This window comes from Salmo salar, chromosome ssa10 (assembly GCF_905237065.1).
Source record: "Salmo salar chromosome ssa10, Ssal_v3.1, whole genome shotgun sequence".
Lineage (NCBI taxonomy): Eukaryota > Metazoa > Chordata > Actinopteri > Salmoniformes > Salmonidae > Salmo > Salmo salar.
Genome location: NC_059451.1, coordinates 29,846,265 through 29,865,510, shown reverse-complemented (window position 1 = coordinate 29,865,510; position 19,246 = coordinate 29,846,265). Strand labels below are relative to the sequence as shown.

The window sequence follows — 19,246 nt, the reverse complement described above, 5'->3', positions numbered from 1 at the left end:
CTGCACTGTAACCCAGTCCCCTACACTTTAACCCAGGACACTAACGTTACACCCTAACCCCAACTACCCTGTTCAGAATACCACCACTTAACAGCACACACTTTCTCTCTTTCCAGGACGACATCATGTCGTTTGACTCTGAAAGACAGGCGGTGTATCTGCAGGTTTATAGACCAGTGTATTTCCAGCTGGTGGATGTTCTGCTGCATAAAGCCCAGTTCCCCTCTGACCAGGAGTATGCATCATGGTCCTCGGATGAGAAGGAACAGTTCAGGATCTACAGGTACAAGAGTGTGGATGGGGATGTGTGTGTGTGTGTGTGTGGTGTGTGTGTGTGTGTGTGAGAGAGATGTTTTGCTGACAGGTCTATTGGTCAGCAGATGAGCGTGTGTGATTGTACCAGCCTGTAAGTGAAGTGGCAGGTGAGAGCGCACAAATGTCTTATGGATGAAAATGTTTGTCTGAGTAACAGAAGCACATTACTAACAGCACAGTATGAAATCAAGCCTGCTATTAGTCCCTAAGCCCTAACCAACAATGCAGTTTTTAGTAAATACCTACAAAAAAAGTAAGATAAGAATAACAAATAATTAAAGAGCAGCAGTAAAATAACAATAGCGAGGCTATATACAGGATGTACCGGTACAGAGTCAATGTGCGGGGGCACTGGTGTCATGGTAATTGAGCTAATATGTACACGTAGGTAGAGTTATTAAAGTGACCTATGCATAGATAATAACAGAGTAGCAGCAGTGTAGGGGGGGGGGGGGGTGCAAATAATGATCAGCTGTTCAAGAGTCTTATGACTTGGGTGTAGAAGCTGTTTAGAAGCTTCTTGGTCTTAGACTTGTCACTCCGGTACAGCTTGCCGTGCGGTAGCAGAGAGAACTGTCTATGACTAGGGTGGCTGGAGTCTTTGACAATTTTTAGGGCCTTCCTCCCTCCTACACCGCCTGGTATAGAGGTGCTGGATGGCAGGAAGCTTTGCCCCGGTGATGTACTGGGCCGTACGCACTACCCTCTGTAGTGCCTTGCGATCAGAGGCTGAGCAGTTGCCGTACCAGGCAGTGATGCAAACCGTCAGGATGCTCTCGATGGTGCAGCTGTAAAACCTTTTGAGGATCTGAGGACTCATGCCAAATCTTTTCAGTCTCCTGAGGGGGAATAGGTTTTGTCGTGCCCTCTTCACGACTGTCTTGGTGTGCTGATTTCAGGTGTAAACCAGGGATGCAAACTAGTCACCTTTTGGCAAAATTCGCTGTTTTGAATCCAAAATAGGTGACCTACGTGATCCGTGTAGATCCGATGAGAAAAGATCACTACTCTCTGTAAGCGAATGAGTGATGCGCGTTTGGAGCAATACTGGCTGCTGTATCCAAGGCTCAGCCAATCGCTTACATAACAACAGAATGCAGCGCAGCACGCGACTGAAGAAAGAAGAGACAACAAACGTACTAGTTACAGCATCAGCGCGCCTCTGGAAAGGCAGATTGTCAGTTTCCGCAGCGTGTCCCCTGAACGATAAGGAAGAGGTAAGGTTAGGTGAGAAGCCTGACCACGGAGACAGGGGTGAGAAGGTGATGAAGCGTATTTCATGAGCTGTAACCGAAAACTACTGGCATTTGGACAGTTTGAGGTGAGGGAGAAAGAGTGGTGCTAGCTGGATCCTATTTTCCGTTAGCTAGCCAGAGAATTGTTGAGTAACATTAGCCAACTTATTTGATCACATAATAGAGTTTATGGTGTGAAAATTTGCTTGCTAATAAAGTAGCTAGCTAACGTCACAACATCAAATGAGCTAACATTAGTAACCTAACTAATTCTCTATAGTATTAACTGGTATACGACTCCTTGCCGTTCCTCAAGTTATAACGCGTTAGTTGCTTACTGGACCCTGGCAATCTGTGTGAAATGTTAACTAGCTAATGAACTAACCAGCTATCTGTTAACTAATGTTTTCCCTCTACAGGATGTGGTTAACTTTCAGAATGAGAGAATTAAGTAAAAATGAGGCGTTGCTTGTTAAACAAGTGGATTCAGGAATCAAGTGTAGCTGGAGCCGGGCCTGGCTTATTAAGCCGAATGCCATTATAGAGGTGAAAGGAACACTAAAAACTTTCCCTCTTTCTCACTTTTGCTGGCATATTGTAGAGCAGATGTACACTTTCTGCCTGTGGACAATGTAATAATGTGCAGTGTAGCCAAAATATATTGTTTTTGTTGTGTTGAACTTGACAGTAACTCCTGTGAGTGAGGGGGGATTATAATATGTTTTACTCAGTGAATGTTATTTTTGCACACAGGTAGCCTTATGCACTTGATCAATGTCTATAGTGGCCACTATAATAGAGCAAAAATAGAATGCCTGTTTGTTTCATTCTATTTCTACTTTAAGATGTTTTTTTCCCAAGTGCAATATTTAGTTGTGTGTGGTCACAAGTGTTCTATTATAAAGGCTGTCATGGCTAACTGCAATATTAGTGTATTGTTTTTTTTCAAGACTTGAGTGTCATTTGCAGTAAAGTCTAGGCAACATAACATTGGATTGCTTTCTTTACATTTTTTAGCTGTGTGTTAGGTTCACATGAACCACTTTTTATTTTACACACATAGCCTGATCATGTAGGTCATATTCTTTGTTGTTTAATTAGTTAAAGCCTGCATTTCCCCCAAGCAGGGATTTTTTTTGCATGTTTCAATGCGACAACAAACAAAGTGTCACTTTTTGGGCCCTCACCAGTTTGCATCCCTGGTAAACACATGATTTGTACATATTAACTCAATAGAAAAAAGCAATGGACCCAAAACGGAACCTTGTAAACACACCACTTTCCCCCATAGTATTGATAGTTTCACCTCTATAACAAAACCGTGCCTTCTGTTGGTAACACATGTGTTCCAGGGTGGATATCTCCGACACTCTGATGTATGTGTATGAGATGCTAGGAGCTGAGCTGCTCAGTAACCTGTATGAGAAACTAGGACGAATACTGACCAACACAGAACAAGCCTCGTCATGGCAGGTACAGTGTGTACACACACACACACACACACACACACACACTGGACACCCACGCACTGTCTGAAGCCGTTTGTCTCTTCCAGCATACAGAAGCGTTGTTATACGGGTTCCAGTCGATAGCGGAGACAATAGATGTCAACTACTCTGATGTCATCCCAGGCCTGATTGGACTCATCCCCAGAATTAGCATCAACAACGTCCAACTGGCCGACACCGTTATGTTCACTATAGGTATTGATACGGTCATAGCTGTCATTTCTTTGTGTCTTGTTCATCCAGGGAATCACAAGAAGAAGAAAAATAATTGGACAGGAAAACAGGAAAAGCATCTGACTCCTTTGTTTGTCTCCTGTAGCTTACAGTATTACTGTGTTAAAACCTTTCATCCAGTGTGTTCTCCTCCTCCCTCCCTGTAGGAGCTCTAGCAGAGTGGTTGGCAGACCACCCGGTGATGCTGAGTAGTGTTTTACCTCTGGTACTCCAGGCCTTGGGGAACCCAGACCTCTCCGTCTCCTCTGTCTCCACACTCAAGAAGATCTGCAGAGAATGCAAATACGACCTGCCGCCCTACGCTACAAATATAGTGGCTGTATCACAGGTTTGTGTGTGTGTGCTGTATATCACATTTCATGTTTTATTACATTTGAGTCAATATAAATAATTCTACTGATACTTCTGCTATCCTCTCTTCTTCACAGGAGGTGCTGATCAAGCAGATTCACAAGGTCAGTTCTAGTCCTGTCTGGAAATAATGCAAGCCAAAACCCCAAAACCCCTGTGCCAGCTCACTGGACCCACTCTAAACATGTATAATGAAAGTCTGGGACAGTGTCAAAATTCAAATAACTTCATTATCTGCGCATTTACTACATGCAACACTGAGCGTATTCAATAAAATATAATCAAGCACAGGGAGTGTACACCAGACAATAGAATGAGTCAGCCCATTCTGCCATGAAAACAAAGAGCAAGGTTAGAGCTGGTGACAAGTCTGATGGATGGCAGCTAGCAAACAGCACTTACACAGAGTCACATTATCTTTCAAAGGTCTGGAAATGTATAATGTTCTCTCTCTCTTCCTCGCTCTACCTCTCCTCCCTTCCTCTCTCCCACTTCAGACCAGTCAGTGTATGTGGCTGATGCAGGCCTTGGGCTTCCTGCTGTCTGCTCTGCCTGTGGAGGAGATACTGAGGAACCTGCACTCCCTTATTACACCCTACATACAGCAACTTGAGAAACTAGCGGATGAGACGGTACACACACACACACACACACACACACTGTTGTAACAGTGTTAAAGTGGCATACTTTCCTCTCTCTATTGGACTGGGGCCATATGAACAGACCTTGTGTCTGCATGGATGCATCTCTCTTGCTCTCGCTCTCTCTGTTGGACTGTGTCCATGTGAACAGTTGAACATTTCTCTGTGGGACCAGATTGGCTTCATCACTAAGCCATGGGCTACTGAATCACAGGGACATAAGACACACACACTCTGACACACATTCTTACTTTATTAAATGTCACATCTAATGAATCTGGGCCTTCATATAGGAGCTAAAAATAAGGATTTGACATTTTCTCAAAATAAGGAGCTGACATTAACTAAAAATAAGGATGTGACATTATCAGTGTTGAATTAGTCTTTCTCCCCTGATCTATTGTTCTGGAGTCAGCAGAGACCTGAGTGTCTGGGTGAAAAGAGATGTCAGTTCAAATGAAGAGCTCACGCGCTCTCTCTCTCGCGCTCTCCCGCACTCTCTCTCGCACGCTCTCGCTCGCGCTCTCTCTCTCGGCATGGGAAACATATGTTAACATTGCCAAAGCATGTGAAGGAGATAATATACAAAAGTGTTATGAACAGTAAACATTACACTCACAGAAGTTCCAAAAGAAAAATACATTACACATGTCGTATTATATACAGTTGAAGTAGGAAGTTTACATACACTTAGGTTGGAGTCATTAAAACTCGTTTTTCAAACACTCCACAAATTTCTTGTTTACAAACTATAGTTTTGGCAAGTCGGTTAGGACATCTACTTTGTGCATGACACAAGTGATTTTTTCCAACAATTGTTTACAGACAGATTATTTCACTTAGAATTCACTGTATCACAATTTCAGTGGGTCAGAAGTTTACATACACTAAGTTGACTGTACCTTTAAACAGCTTGGAAAATTCCGTCATGGCTTTCAGAGCTTCTGACAGGCTCATTGAAATAATTTGAGTCAATTGGAGGTGTACCTGTGGATGTATTTCAAGGCCTACCTTCAAACTCAGTGCCTCTTTGCTTGACATCATGGGAAAATCAAAAGAAATCAGCTAAGACCTCAGAAGAAAAATGGTATACCTCCACAAGTCTGGTTCATTCTTGGGAGCAATTTCCAAACGCCTGAAGGTACCATGTTCATCTGTACAAACAATAGTACGCAAGTATAAACACCATGGGACCACGCAGCCGTTATACCGCTCAGGAAGGAGACGCGTTCTGTCTCCTAGAGATGAACGTACTTTGGTGTGAAGACTTAGACTTACTGAGATTTTCTGTCAGGGCCCAGGTCTGGCAGAATATCTAGGTGCTGCTGTAGGCCCTCCTTGGTTGTTGACAGAAGCACCAGATCATCAGCAAACAGTAGACATTTGACTTCAGATTCTAGTAGGGTGAGGCCGGGTGCTGCAGACTGTTCTAGTGCCCTCGCCAATTCGTTGGTTTATATGTTGAAGAGAGTGGTGCTTAAGCTGCATCCCTGTCTCACCCCACGGCCCTGTGGGAAGAAATGTGTTTTTTTTTTGCCTATTTTAACCGCACACTTGTTGGATTTTATGATGTTGTATGTTTTTCCCCCAACACCACTTTCCATCAATTTGTATAGCAGACCCTCATGACAAAAATTGTGTCGAAGGCTTTTTTGAAATCAACAAAGCATGAGAAGACTTTGCCTTTGTTTTGGTTTGTTTGTTTGTCAATTAGAGTGTGCAGGGTGAATACGTGGTCTGTCGTACAATAATTTGGTAAAAATCCAATTTGACATTTGCTCAGTACATTGTTTTTACTGAGGAAATGTACGAGTCGGCTGTTAATGATAATGCAGAGGATTTTCTCAAGGTTGCTGTTGACGCATATCCCACGGTAGTTATTGGGGTCAAATTTGTCTCCACTTTTGTGGATTGGGGTGATTAGTCCTTGGTTCCAAATATTGGGGAAGATGCCAGAGCAAAGGATGATGTTAGAGTTTTAGTATAGCCAATTGGAATTTGCTGTCTGTATATTTTATCATTTAATTGAGGATACCATCAACACCACAGGCCTTTTTGGGTTGGAGGGTTTTTATTTTGTCCTGTAGTTCATTCAAGGTAATTGGAGAATCCAATGGGTTCTGTTAGTCTTTAATAGTTGATTCTATGATTTGTATTTGATCATGTTTTTGCTGTTTGTTCTTTGTTATAGAGCCAAAAAGATTGGAAAAGTGGTTTACCCATACATCTCCATTTTGGATAGATAATTCTTCATGTTTGTTTAGTGTTTTCCAATTTTCCCAGAAGTGGGTAGTCTATGGATTTTTCAATTACATTGAGCTTTCTGTTTGAAATGTTTAGATTTGATAGGGAAGCTGAGAGGTCAAATATACTGTTTTGATTTTCTACTGCCAGGTTTACACCTTCACTATTACAGTGGAACATTTTGTCCAGGAAGTTGTTTAAAGGGATTGAATTTGTTGTTGCCTAATTGTTTTTTGGTAGATTTCCACAACGACATTCCTTCCATCTATAGCATTTCTTAATATTACTCAGTTCCTTTGTCTTTGATGCCTCATGATTGAGTATTGCTCTGTTCAAGTAGACAGTGATTTTGCTGTGATCTGATAGAGGGGTGTCAGTGAGCTGACTGAACTCTCTGAGAGACTCTGGGTTTTTTTTTTTTTTTTTTTTTAACCTTTATTTAACCAGGAAAGGCTCATTGAGATTTAAAATCTCTTTTTCAAGAGCGTCCTGGCCAAGATAGGCAGCGCCAAGTCATTACAAAAATTAGACAAACAACATGAAAAACTACAAGTAATCTAGTAAAAACCATAAAATTAACAAAGAATATAACAAAATCAAAAACAGCAAATTAAAAACATTGACAGGTCAGGGAATCAGTCAAGATCATTCATCAGTGATTTAAAAATACCAATCGGGACAAGTTCTTCCAGTTTAAAAGTATTTTGTAAGGCATTCCAAGACGATGGCGCAGAGTACATAAAAGCCCTTTTACCAAATTCAGTTCGGACATTTGGAACAGTTAGCAAGATAAAGTCCCTCGAACGAAGAGAGTACCCACCACATTTCTGAACAATAAAAATGCCCAAATAAAAGGTAGTAAACCCAAAATGGCTTTGTAAATAAAAGTATACCAGTGACTGAGCCTACGAGTGACTAGAGAAGGCCAGCCAACCCTGGTATACAAAGTGCAGTGGTGCGTAAGGGTTTTGCAATTTAAAATAAATCTCAAAGTGCCATGGTAAAGGGTGTCAATTGATCTCAAACACTGAGCGGAAGCATTCATATATAAAATATCCCCATAGTCTAGTAAAGGCATAAATGTAGCTGATACTAGCCTCCTTCTGGCTTCAAAAGAAAAACAAGCCTTATTCCTAAAATAAAATCCTAATTTCAGCTTCAATTTTTTTGTAAGTTGTTGAATATGCATTTTAAAAGAGAGGCCATCATCAATCAAAATTCCAAGATATTTATATGAGGTTACAACCTCAATCTCCTTGCCCTGAAAGGTAGTAATAGGTGAAAGGTTCAGGGGTCCATTTCTTGCTTTAGAAAACACCAGAAGTTTAGTTTTGTCAGTATTGAGGATAAGCTTCAATTGAGACAAGGTATGTTGAACAGTATTAAAAGCAGTTTGCAAGTTCTGGAAAGCTTTTGTAAGAGATGAAGCACAACAGTAAATAACAGTATCATCAGCATAAAAATGAAGTTGTGCATTTTGGACATTTGTCTAAATTATTTATATAAATAGTGAATAAGAGAGGACCAAGTACAGAGCCTTGGGGCACACCATTTAAGACAGACAATTTAACAGACCTAAGCCCATCAAATTGAGTGCACTGAGTTCTATCAGACAGATAGTTAACAAACCATGCAACTGCATGCTCTGAAAGACCTACACTCGACAATCTCTGCCTTAGTAATGCATGATCAACTGTATCAAAAGCCTTAGAGAGATCAATAAAAAGTGAGACACAATGCTGTTTTTTGTCAAGAGCTTCATTGATATCATTTAAAACCTTCATGGCTGCTGTAATTGTGCTATGCTTCTTCCTGAAACCCGATTGGTACATTGATAAAATAGAGTTAGTATATAAAAACTCTTTTAGCTGGTCACTCACAAGGGTTAAGTATTTTCACCAGGGGTGACAGCTTTGAGATTGGCCTATAATTATTTAAAAGAGTTGGATCTCCCCCTTTTAAAAGTGGCAGGACAAATGCTGATTTCCAGATCTTTGGAATTTCATTACATTCCAGGGTTAGATTAAACAGATATGCAAGTGGTTCAGCTATGAAATCAGCTGCCAGATTTAAAAAGCAGGGATCCAAAAGATCAGGACCTGCAGGCTTTCTCTGATCTAAGGATTTCAGGGCTTTATGTACCACCTGCACTGAGAATGGCAAAAAGCTAAAAGTTTGACCAGCTCTCACTGGTTCATCCACACAAGGTTGTACAGAGACAGAGGACACTGAATCAAACAGCCTACCAGATGATACAAAGTGCTCATTGAAACAATTCAGCATTTCAGTTTTGTCATATATAGCAACAGAGTCCTTCAATACACATGACGGTAATTCATTAACATTACTGTTACCAGACATAGACTTAATAGCCTTCCAAAACTTTCTAGGGTCATTCAGGTTATCAGTGGTAACAGACATAAAATATTCAGATTTGGCCTTCCTGAGAAGAGAAGAACACTTGTTTCGTAACTGCCTAAAAACAAGCCAATCAGCATCAGAACACGATTTCCTTGCTTTAGCCCAGGCTAGATTACGGTCGTGAACAATGCAAGAAAGCTCAGACGAAAACCATGGATTATCCCTCCCTTTAACCCTGAACCTGCGGAATGGAGCATGTCTGTTTACTATTTGGAGAAAACCATCATGAAAGAATTTCCAGGCAGTTTCCACATCAGGGATAAACTCAATCTTGCTCCAGTCAAAATAAAACAAATCATGAAAGAAAGCCTGCTCAATGAAACACTTCAGATTTCTCTTACGAATAAAACGCGGGTTAGACTTAGAAATCTTAGTATTTCTAATAGCAACAACAGCACAATGGTCACTTAAATCATTACAAAAAACACCAACCGCAGAATATTTATGTGGAACATTTGTCTATCAAATCAATCAGGGTAGATTTATCTGGGCATTTTAGATTAGGGCGAGTGGGTGAGTTAATCAACTGGGTAAGATTCATAGAATTACAAAACATTTTTAAATCATCAGACACCGGCATTAACCAACACCAGTTAAGATCACCAATCAAAATCATTTCACTGTAAAGAAGTTTAGACATGAGGTGCGTCAAAGAAGAAAATGCATCACCGAGAGCAGAGGGGGGTCTGTAACAGCCAATCACAGTTATAGAAAGACCCTTAGAAACCTCAACATTCAAAGCAAGAAATTCCAACTGTTTACAAATAGTTTCAGACTTTGCCACACTTACAGGGAATTTCGTTTTTTACATATATAGCCACACCCCCACCTTTCTTAACCCGATCAGTGCGATAAACATTGTAACCAGTTATACAAATATCCGTATCAAGAACAGACTTGCTGAGCCAGGTTTCAGAAAACACAATTATATCAGCATCAGTTGATTTAGCCCAAATCCTAACCCCATCCATTTTTGACAACAGGCTGCGTACATTTAAATGAAAAATACCAAGACCAGATCTTGATTTAAAATCAGAGGGGGTTTGGAGACATTGCATATCAGGGCCAGGGTTAGGCTGCACGTTACCTGATATCAACAAAGAAGAATAACTAGGCACCTCTGTTTAATAACTTTGCACGGCTTCTCTTTTTAAGAGACCTACTGCAAGCGAAGTCTACAAGTGAGTTTCCAGACAATACAAAACAGTCATTTAAAACCATTAGACTTTGGTAGTGACACAAATTCGTAATGTTCACATCATGCCACAAATACATCGGCACTTGGACGAGTGGAACGAGTGAAAAGGAGCGAGTTCCTGCAAACAAAATGTCCAATGGACGGGAGAGCACATTGTCAGATGTACTCACCCAGCGACAATGTTCGTTTTCTCCAGATCTCGTTAAAGTCAGTGCACAAAGCAATACCACGAAAATTGTCATTTTCTCTGACAAATGTAAATAGAGCCCAATGAAGGTAAGGGGAGAGAGGGACAGCGTATATGTAAATCTGAATGTGAGTATTTGCACGTGTGAGTAGATTGGGTGTTGAGGTCGATTGAGAGAGCGGGTTGGGGATTATTGAGCTGCCACTGACAGCCAGACGAAGAGCAAAAAGGAGCGGCTTGGACGAGACACTCCGTGGATGAAGAAGGAACTCAGGCCAGCCAGAGATCGGGTTACTTTGGTAAACGTCAGTGCAGAGTTGAAGTGCCAAGTTGAGGAAGACCCGTGATCTTTACAGCAGCAAAAATAAAATAATTTGCACTACACAACAAGGAAGTTACTCAGCCATAAATAAATAGGTTATTAGTAGGTTAAAATGTACTAGTCACAGACAAACGACTTGACATGCTACCATCTTGGGACTTGACAAGTAGAACTACTTGATTGGCTCAGTGTCTGAAAAATGGCCTCCTCTCTCATGAGACAGCATAACAACTGCATGCACAAGCTATGTCATCCACATGAAGGCCAAAGTTTCATGAGGTCAGTGATAAAGTAGTTACAGTACTACTGCCAAGAGATGAGCTATAGGTTTACCAACCATGGGAGTCCCCTCGAAGCCTACCATTGACTATGTATATGCCCAGCATGCGACAGAGCTGCAGGAGTTGTGACCCGTTTTTGTTGGTTATGTTATCATAGTTGTGCCTAGGGGGGGCATATGGGGGAGGGAATGCTGTCACCTCCAGGCAGGTGCTTGTCCTCCTCTCTGCCTCTCCTCTCGCTGCCGGTCTCACTCTCTCTCTGCCTCTCCTCTCGCTGCCTGTCTTACTCTCTCTCCTCTCTGCCTTCTTTCTCCTCTCTGCCTGTCTCTCGCTCTGCCTGTCCTCTCGCTGCCTGTCTCTCTCCTCTCTGCCTCTTGCTGCCTCTCTCTCTCTGCCTCTCTCTCTCTCTGCCTCTCTCTCTCTCTCTGCCTCTCTCCGCTCTGCCTCTCCTCTCGCTGTCTCTCTCCGCTCTGCCTCTCCTCTCGCTGTCTCTCTCCGCTCCGCCTCTCTCCGCTCCGTCTCTCTCCGCTCTGTCTCTCTCCTTGCTGCCTCTCTTTCTCTCTCCTCGCTGCCTCTGCTCTCGCTGCCTGTCTCTTTCTCTCCCTCTCTCTCTCCCTTTCTACCTGTCTGATTTGTGTGATTTATAGCCGTGACGTCAGACTAGGGAATCAGGTTGCCTGTGCAGCCTGACAAACACTGGCACCTTGAGGCAAGAGGTGAAACTGCACCTCCACTATATTGTAAGCTATAGTACAACCATTGTCTGTTTTTATGCATTTAGGGTGGTATTCTGACTTAAGATCTGGACACTCGACTCAAATGCTCACCCATTGACGTCAATGAATGATTTGGGTATAAGTCCAAGTTGCACACACCTATCTCAACTCTGAAGTGTGTGTGTGTTCAGTAGCAACATTGCTCATTAAGCGAAGGGAGTCAGCCCAGCTGCATTACGCCTCCCTTGTACGCCACAGTTCCGTTGTCATGGATACAGAGCGGTGATTAAATCGGTACTAACAAAGCTTTAATTAGTGTTGTCACCCTGGAGAGTGTGTGTCTGAAATCTGCAGAAAGATGAAGCCATCAACTGACTGACGCAGCCAAAAATCATCTCTTCTCTCTTTCACTTCTTTAGAAGAAGTTCTGTCCTTTTCACTTCATCCCTCTCTCTTTTATGTTCTTTCACTGTCTCTTTTTGTTTCACTTGTTAAGACATGGCAAATCTTGTTTGTCTGGCTCCCTGAAGCTAAGGACTTACTTTCTCATCTTTTTCTCCCTCCCTCATCCCTCTCTCCAGCCCAACCCGTCCAATAAACTAGCGATAATCCACATCCTAGGTCTCTTATCCAATCTCTTCACTACGCTGGACATCAGCAAGCAGGAGGACGAATCAGGAGAGGGCACAGCGCCACCTGTCAAAACAGCCCCGCCACCACCAGGACCTAACCCGGTGAGAGACACCACCATCAACACCCAGGCACACGCAAGCTCAGTGGGAGTGTTTAGCGTTTTCATTGTGGGAGTGTTTAGCGTTTTCATTGTGGGAGTGTTTAGCGTTTTCATTGTGGGAGTGTTTAGCGTTTTCATTGTGAGAGTGTTTAGCGTTTTCATTGTGAGAGTGTTTAGCATTTTCATTGTGAGAGTGTTTAGCGTTTTCATTGTGAGAGTGTTTAGCATTTTCATTGTGAGAGTGTTTAGCGTTTTCATTGTGGGAGTGTTTAGCGTTTTCATTGTGGGAGTGTTTAGCGTTGTCATTGTGGGAGTGTTTATCGTTGTCATTGTGGGAGTGTTTAGCGTTTTCATTGTGGGAGTGTTTAGCGTTGTCATTGTGGGAGTGTTTAGCGTTTTCATTGTGGGAGTGTTTAGCGTTGTCATTGTGGGAGTGTTTAGCGTTGTCATTGTGGGAGTGTTTAGCGTTGTCATTGTGGGAGTGTTTAGCGTTGTCATTGTGGGAGTGTTTAGCGTTGTCTAGGTTACTCACACTAACCTGTGTGTGTTCTAGGTGGTGGTGGTCCTACAGCAGGTCTTTGCTCTCATTCAGACGGTCCTCAGCAAGTGGCTCAACGACTCTCAGGTGGTGGAGGTGAGACAAGCACACACTGAACAGACCTATAGTGATGTTTTAATATATGAAGCATAAAGAAATCTGACCTGAACAAGCTGAAAATTAAGTTTCACTCTCCCCCTGTCTCCCTCCCTCCTCCCAGGCCGTGTGTGCTATCTTTGAGAAGTCGGTGAAGACTCTCCTCCATGACTTTGCTCCCATGGTGTCTCAGCTCAGTGAGATGCTAGGACAGATGTACAGTACCATACCACAAGCCTCAGCACTGGACCTCACACGACAGGTACACACACAAACACACGCTTGAACACACTCACGCATACACAATACACACGCATCAGTGGCACACACACAAACACCTTGACCAGTGTGAAACCATCTGTGGTTGTATTTGACAGATGGTCCATATATTTGCCAGTGAGACGGACAACTTCCCTCCCATCAAGGCTCTATTTGAGCTGGTTACCTCGGTAACACTCTCCATCTTCCAGCAAGGTAGGGGGTCCTGCAGGGGAGGGGGGTGATATTTGTCTGTTTTTCTTTTGGGTGATTTTGATTGACAGGAAACCTGCACACACTCCTGCTTTCAGCAGCAGGGGAAATACAATGGCTGCATCTCAATAGTCTAAAGTCCTTGTCTCCTCTCCTTGGAGCTGGACAGTTGAAAGCACCTATTGCATCATATTGCAGTGTTCTTAGATGAGTGCAGATGAAGGGGAGGCGATGAGGAGAGGAAGTCACGTTAGATTATTGATATGCATCCTCTGTCCTCCTGTGCTGCTATGGAGAATTAGAGAAGAAAAAGCATTAGAAGGAAGTTTTGTTTTTCACACTGACATTATCCAGTGGTTGTTATCTGAATACTGTCTAGCCCTCTCTTCTCCCTTTTTAGTTGTCCTCTCATTCCCTACTCCCCCTCTTCTGCTTTGACTGTGTTTGATTGATAATGGCTGCCTCTCCTCCTTTCTTTAACTCTTTCTTTCTGAGCAGGTGACCTTAAATGTTACACTGTGGCCTGTATCTTATACAGTATGGTGCAATGTTACAAAACATCACAGAATGTTGTTGCAGAACAACGTTCATATAGAAATGTATTGTGTAGAACAGACAGCCCTCGGTTTTACAGAACGGAATTGTGTGTGCTCTATACATTGCATTTCTATCTGGGTTGCACCCCACTGAATAAGCCTGTAAGGTGAGGGCTTGGGTCTTGTTTGGAGTCTGGGAACAGTGAAGGGAAGGGTTGCCTCCCAAGTGTTCATCTTTTGGGGGGTGGGTTGGGGGTAGGGGTCTGGGGTTCTATTGACCCAATCCCAAATCAACCCCCAGCCCCTACCCCCTTGGCACATGGATGGTTGTAAGCCACACAGAAAAATATCATATTGCCTATCGTATGACATTTGCAAGCCCCTAGGGTGTATAGTCTAGGGGAGATGCATAGGGGCTATCCCAGGGGAAGGGGGTAGAGGCTAGGGGTTGATTTGGGACTGGACGCCCCTTTTTCTCTGAAGCGTCACAGTAACAGAGGTGCCTCCTGGGTTCCCCACTCCAAACCCACTTTTGTTATTTTTAGGTTTGTTCCTTCTCTCGTTACTACTTTCTTTTTAATCTCCAAATGGAACCCATGTCTTTTCTTTCTCTACCTGTTTTCTGTTCGTTCAACCGCTCCCTGTTTTTCTGAGACTCTTCCAAAGCTTCACACGCCCCACCTCCCTCTCTCTCCCCTTTGTTTGTTCTTTACTCACGTGTGACAATTATTTCAATGAGATCTTTTCTGTTCTCTTTTCTTTCCACATGACTGTTGAATCGGTTGAGTTGCTGTTTGTATATTATTATTATTCTCTTTATTCTTTATGATTTGTTAAGTTTCATCTTTATTATATTTTAGGACCCAGGGATCATCCTGATATTGTTGATTCATTTATGCAACTCCAAGCTCAGGTGTGTTTTTGGTTTCTTATTTCATTCACTTTGGGTTTCTCAATCTCTCTCTGTCTCTCTCTCTCTGTCTCTTTGTCTCACTCTCTTGTTCTCTCTCTGTCTCTCTCGCTCTCTCTGTCTCTGTCTCGTTATCTCTAGCTCTCTCTCCTTTCTCTTTCTGTTGTTTGTTAAAAAGGGTCCTAGGGCGACCCATCATAATGGCAGGGCAGAGAATAGACAGTAGGTGGCGCTATTGAAGGACCGACTGTCTTCTTCAATACTCAGGGCTCTAACCAGTAGCTACACCTTTGTCTGAAGATGAGGGAGTTCGGTTCAGAGTTCACCAAGGTCATGTCCAGTAGGCAAAAAACAAGAGAATGTTTTGAAAGGAGGGACAAACTGAACGTGTCCAATAAGAAACATTTTCATGTTCAGTTGTCCTACTGAACATGACCCTGGGATGTAGTTCCAGGGTAGTTGACCTCACTGGTTAGAATCCCAGAGCCACGCCCCTTTTCTGATGTAATTCCAGCCCAGTGCCAATCAAAGCCCAAATTAATTAATATTCCATTAATTAATCAATTCAGGCGAATTGGTTGCCCTCTTTTTTTTATTTTTGTCTTCCTTCTACATTCTTCTTCCTTTAATCTTTGGATAGATCTGATCTCCTCTTCCCTCTGTCCCCCTCTCCTCCTCCATCCTGAATGAGTTAATTACAGTATCAGTTGTATTTATCCGTACATGTACTTTACTTATGTTGCATATTCAATCCAACCAGGCCAAAAAAGGGAGAAAAAAATAGTGTATCAGAATTAAATTGATACAAAAGCTACAGAACCATCATTGCCTTTAGTTTGACTTAAGTTTTGAATAATTTTCTATTTTTGTTTTTCTCCAGTTTGTTTGCCGAGTTTGCATTGGAGCAGAGTTGTGTACTTACTGTATGAGTGGTAGTTTGTCGTAGGGAGAGTGGAGTAGTCTAGCCTGGTAGCTTCATCTGTTTACCTGCTATAGACAACTCCTTTATCCCAACTCACATTCACTTCCCCTCAAGGATTTAAAAACATTGGATTGGTTTAAGAAACACTTTGTCTACACCAATCCAATGCTGTTAAATCCCAGATGGGTAGTGAACGAGATCACACATCAAGGAGAATCAGAATTTGCCTCTCATTGTTTAGCTCGGGCTACAAGTTGTTCCTGACCTTGTGGGTGAACATGGCAATGACAAAGGAGTTGTCTAAAGCAGACACGGTTCTGTCTACGAGGCTAGAAGAGTGGTGGGGTGGGGGGGCAGAGAGAGGGTGTACCCATGGAGTAGGGGCACAGACTCCTGCCCTGTGTCATGCCTCTGTCTGCCTCCTACTGTAGGCCCTCAAACGGAAGCCAGATCTCTTCTTATCTGAGAGTCTTGACGTGAAAGCTGTGTTCCATTGTGGTAAGTGTGTGTCTCTTTGCTCCCAACACACACACTCATCATTGTGTGTGTGTTGCCGCGTCCCTTTTAACACGCACACTGTAAAACTGTTAGAAAGTGTTTAAAGGTCAACTGCCCCTTAGGCCATTTTAAATCCAGAGAAGTTGGTTCTATGTGGCATGGATGTGAGTTAGAAACATTCATTCTCGTGTCAAAATTGACTTCAAAGTGTAAATAGGATAAATTTGGACATAAAGTCAGTCTCGTCCAAAACTGAATTTTGTAAGGGAGTTTGTCACGACTTACTGGAGGGTTTACGATCGTGTCCACTTGCCCAGTGCTCACTAACACGAGAGAAGCAGCTGTGCTAATTCAGCTCTATCTGCTGCACGCGCTCTATCCAATCACAGCATCCAGAACCTCCAGACAGTGAGACAGACCTGTCCTTTATGCAGCGCATCAGACTGATGTTTGATAGTGTTAATCACGCAAGTCTGCCACTTTTGGGGCAAAATTAGAATTGAGACGATCAGCGCGCACCTGTATTCTAACTGCAACTTGTCAATATTCCAAAACCCATTTGCGAGCATCTTGTGTCCCCCGCGACCTGCTTTGTAACATGATTCCCTATGAAACACTGCCAGACAGACACTGGTAATAGTGAGAAAGTTGTAAAAAACACAACGGCACCCGAAGTACACACGTTGCCACTCGCCTGTGGTGAACACAGAGTTGTAAATTAGCTAGCAAGTGATTTTGGGCACTGATAAACAATGTGTAGCTTGTGCTTTATTTACGATAGTTTCACAGCTTGCAGATTATGAAGTTGTAGTAGACATGTTATCGTTCCCAGAAAAAAACTTTTTCATGTGAAAAAAAAATTACTTGCGAAATACTGCACCAAAGACCTTAGCGAGATGTAAAATTGACTAAGATCTCCAAGGCAAAAACGAATAAATTAATTACAGATTTCTTGATTTATCTTAGATTAATTCGGACAATTGATAGGAAGTGACTATTTTGAGGAAGACGCTATGTTGTTGCTACGCTGACTCAGGAGGGACAAACAACAGTACCTGCCAGGGTAGGATATAATAACACACCCAGATCAAACCACACCACCAAGACCACTCTCGTTTGTCTTCAGTCATGGCCGCTTAATGAGCAATCTTCCATAAGAGGCCAAATCAGGAAGTGCTGTCGCCCTTTAAATAGTTTAAATAGAAAAGCTTTTGTATTTTTATGTTTCTTTAATGCCCCCCTCCCCCTCTCTCTCTCCTGTAGGAGTACTGTCACTCAAATTCCCAGAAGCTCCAACAGTGAAGTCTACCTGCTTGTTCTTTGTGAGTGTACACACACACACACACACACACTCCCCTCTGTATTTTGGACAGTAAAGCTAAACATTTTTAATTTGGCTCTATACTCCAGCATTTTGGATTTGAGATCAAATGTTTTTTAGTAAAGAATGTCACCTTGTATTTGAGGGTATTTTAATATATGTTTTGCTGTTTAGAAATAACTTTATGTACAGTAAACTGCAAATGCATCCAACAAGTTTGTAGTCACAAGCTTGATGTAGTCATTACGTGCTAGGAATATGGGACCAAATACTAAACTTTTGACTACTTTAATACACCATAGGTGAATATGTCCAAATACTTATGACACCTTCAAATGGGGGGACTAGATACATAAAGTACCTTCATTTTTAAACATTAAAACATATATGCATGAAAATACCCTCAAATAAAAGGTGACATTCTGTACTTTCGCCTAATTTGAAAAACTCCAAAATGTTGGAGTATAGAGCCAAGGTTTTAGCTTCACTGTCCAAATAAATACGGAGTGAAGTGTATGTTTTTGGTTAACCAAGGTGAATCTTGTTGAAATGTGTTCTTAGTTTTGTGGTTCTCTCTGATTGTCCCTGTGTGTGTGCCGTAGACTGAGTTGTTGCCCCGTTGCTCAGATGTGCCCCCAGTGGCCAGAGTGGTGCAGGAGGATGGAAAACTACTGCTGCAGGCTGTACTAGAGGTAAACCTACATGCATCCTCGCTAATGTATTTTAGATGTCCTACTGTATACTGAAACATATCACCTTACTGACTGGTCTTTCCTTTCTTCCTCTCTCTCTCTCCAGGCCATCGGGGGAGGTTCATCTCGTAGTTTGATGGACCAGTTTGCTGAGGTGCTGTTCAGTCTCAATAAGCACTGTTTCCCTCTTCTCACTGTGTGGCTGAAAGAGGCGCTGCAGGCAGCAGGCTTCCCCTCCACTAGGGTCACCACAGAACAGAAGGACACCTTCACCCAACAGATACTCAGGTACCACACACGTACTTGCTCACTCACCTAGGCAATGCTGCTGTTAGCTTTTCTTTCTCTGTGTCTGACCCCATCTCTCTCCTCTCGCTCTCCCTCTAGAGAGCGAGTCAATAAGCGGAGGGTGAAGGACATAGTGAAGGAGTTTACACTAGTCTGCAGAGGGCTTCACGGGACCGAGTACGCCGCTGAATACTGACCCTGACCTTGCCACGACTTCCCCAGGCTGGACGCCTCGGTACCACAGTACCGACAAACCTCTCAACACTGGAGTTTTCCTTGGACGATTGAAACTAGACCCTCCCCCTAGAACAGAAAACAGCTCCCCATACAGGCCAGCCATTGGACGAATGGCGCTCTGTCACACCACTCAACGGTCTGACGAAGGCTGCTCTCCTTCTTTCCTCTCTTTCCCCCTGTCTCTCTATCTCTCCTTCTTCCCTTTTGTGACTTCAACTCCCAGCATGCCCTCTCTACACCCTCTTTCTCTCTTTTCTCTCGCTCTGTCGTTCCATTGGGATCTTCCGTGGCTCAGAGGCTGTTTCCCTGCTGTTTCCTGGTTGTTTAGCATCTGAGATGATAGTGGTACTG

General features: G+C 42.8%; 1 protein-coding gene across 3 annotated transcripts in view; it reads left to right on the top strand.

Moving 5' to 3' along the window:
• The window catches only part of ipo13b (importin 13b), a 47,774-nt gene that overhangs the window by 28,349 nt on the left and 179 nt on the right, over positions 1-19,246 (top strand). For 2 of the 3 annotated variants that reach the window (XM_014216802.2, XM_014216801.2), the window contains 16 exons: positions 117-283; positions 2,903-3,023; positions 3,106-3,253; positions 3,439-3,620; positions 3,721-3,747; positions 4,141-4,275; positions 12,235-12,387; positions 12,940-13,020; positions 13,145-13,282; positions 13,398-13,494; positions 14,888-14,940; positions 16,291-16,357; positions 17,621-17,679; positions 18,281-18,370; positions 18,477-18,658; positions 18,758-19,246. The exon at positions 18,758-19,246 is cut by the window's right edge and continues 179 nt beyond it. In XM_014216802.2, the coding sequence (XP_014072277.1) occupies positions 117-283; positions 2,903-3,023; positions 3,106-3,253; positions 3,439-3,620; positions 3,721-3,747; positions 4,141-4,275; positions 12,235-12,387; positions 12,940-13,020; positions 13,145-13,282; positions 13,398-13,494; positions 14,888-14,940; positions 16,291-16,357; positions 17,621-17,679; positions 18,281-18,370; positions 18,477-18,658; positions 18,758-18,854 (1,797 nt within the window). In that variant the 3' untranslated portion in view covers positions 18,855-19,246. Of the gene's footprint in view, positions 1-116; positions 284-2,902; positions 3,024-3,105; positions 3,254-3,438; positions 3,621-3,720; positions 3,748-4,140; positions 4,276-12,234; positions 12,388-12,939; positions 13,021-13,144; positions 13,283-13,397; positions 13,495-14,887; positions 14,941-16,290; positions 16,358-17,620; positions 17,680-18,280; positions 18,371-18,476; positions 18,659-18,757 lie in introns of those variants that run through there. The other variant, XR_006756929.1, reaches the window with a different exon arrangement.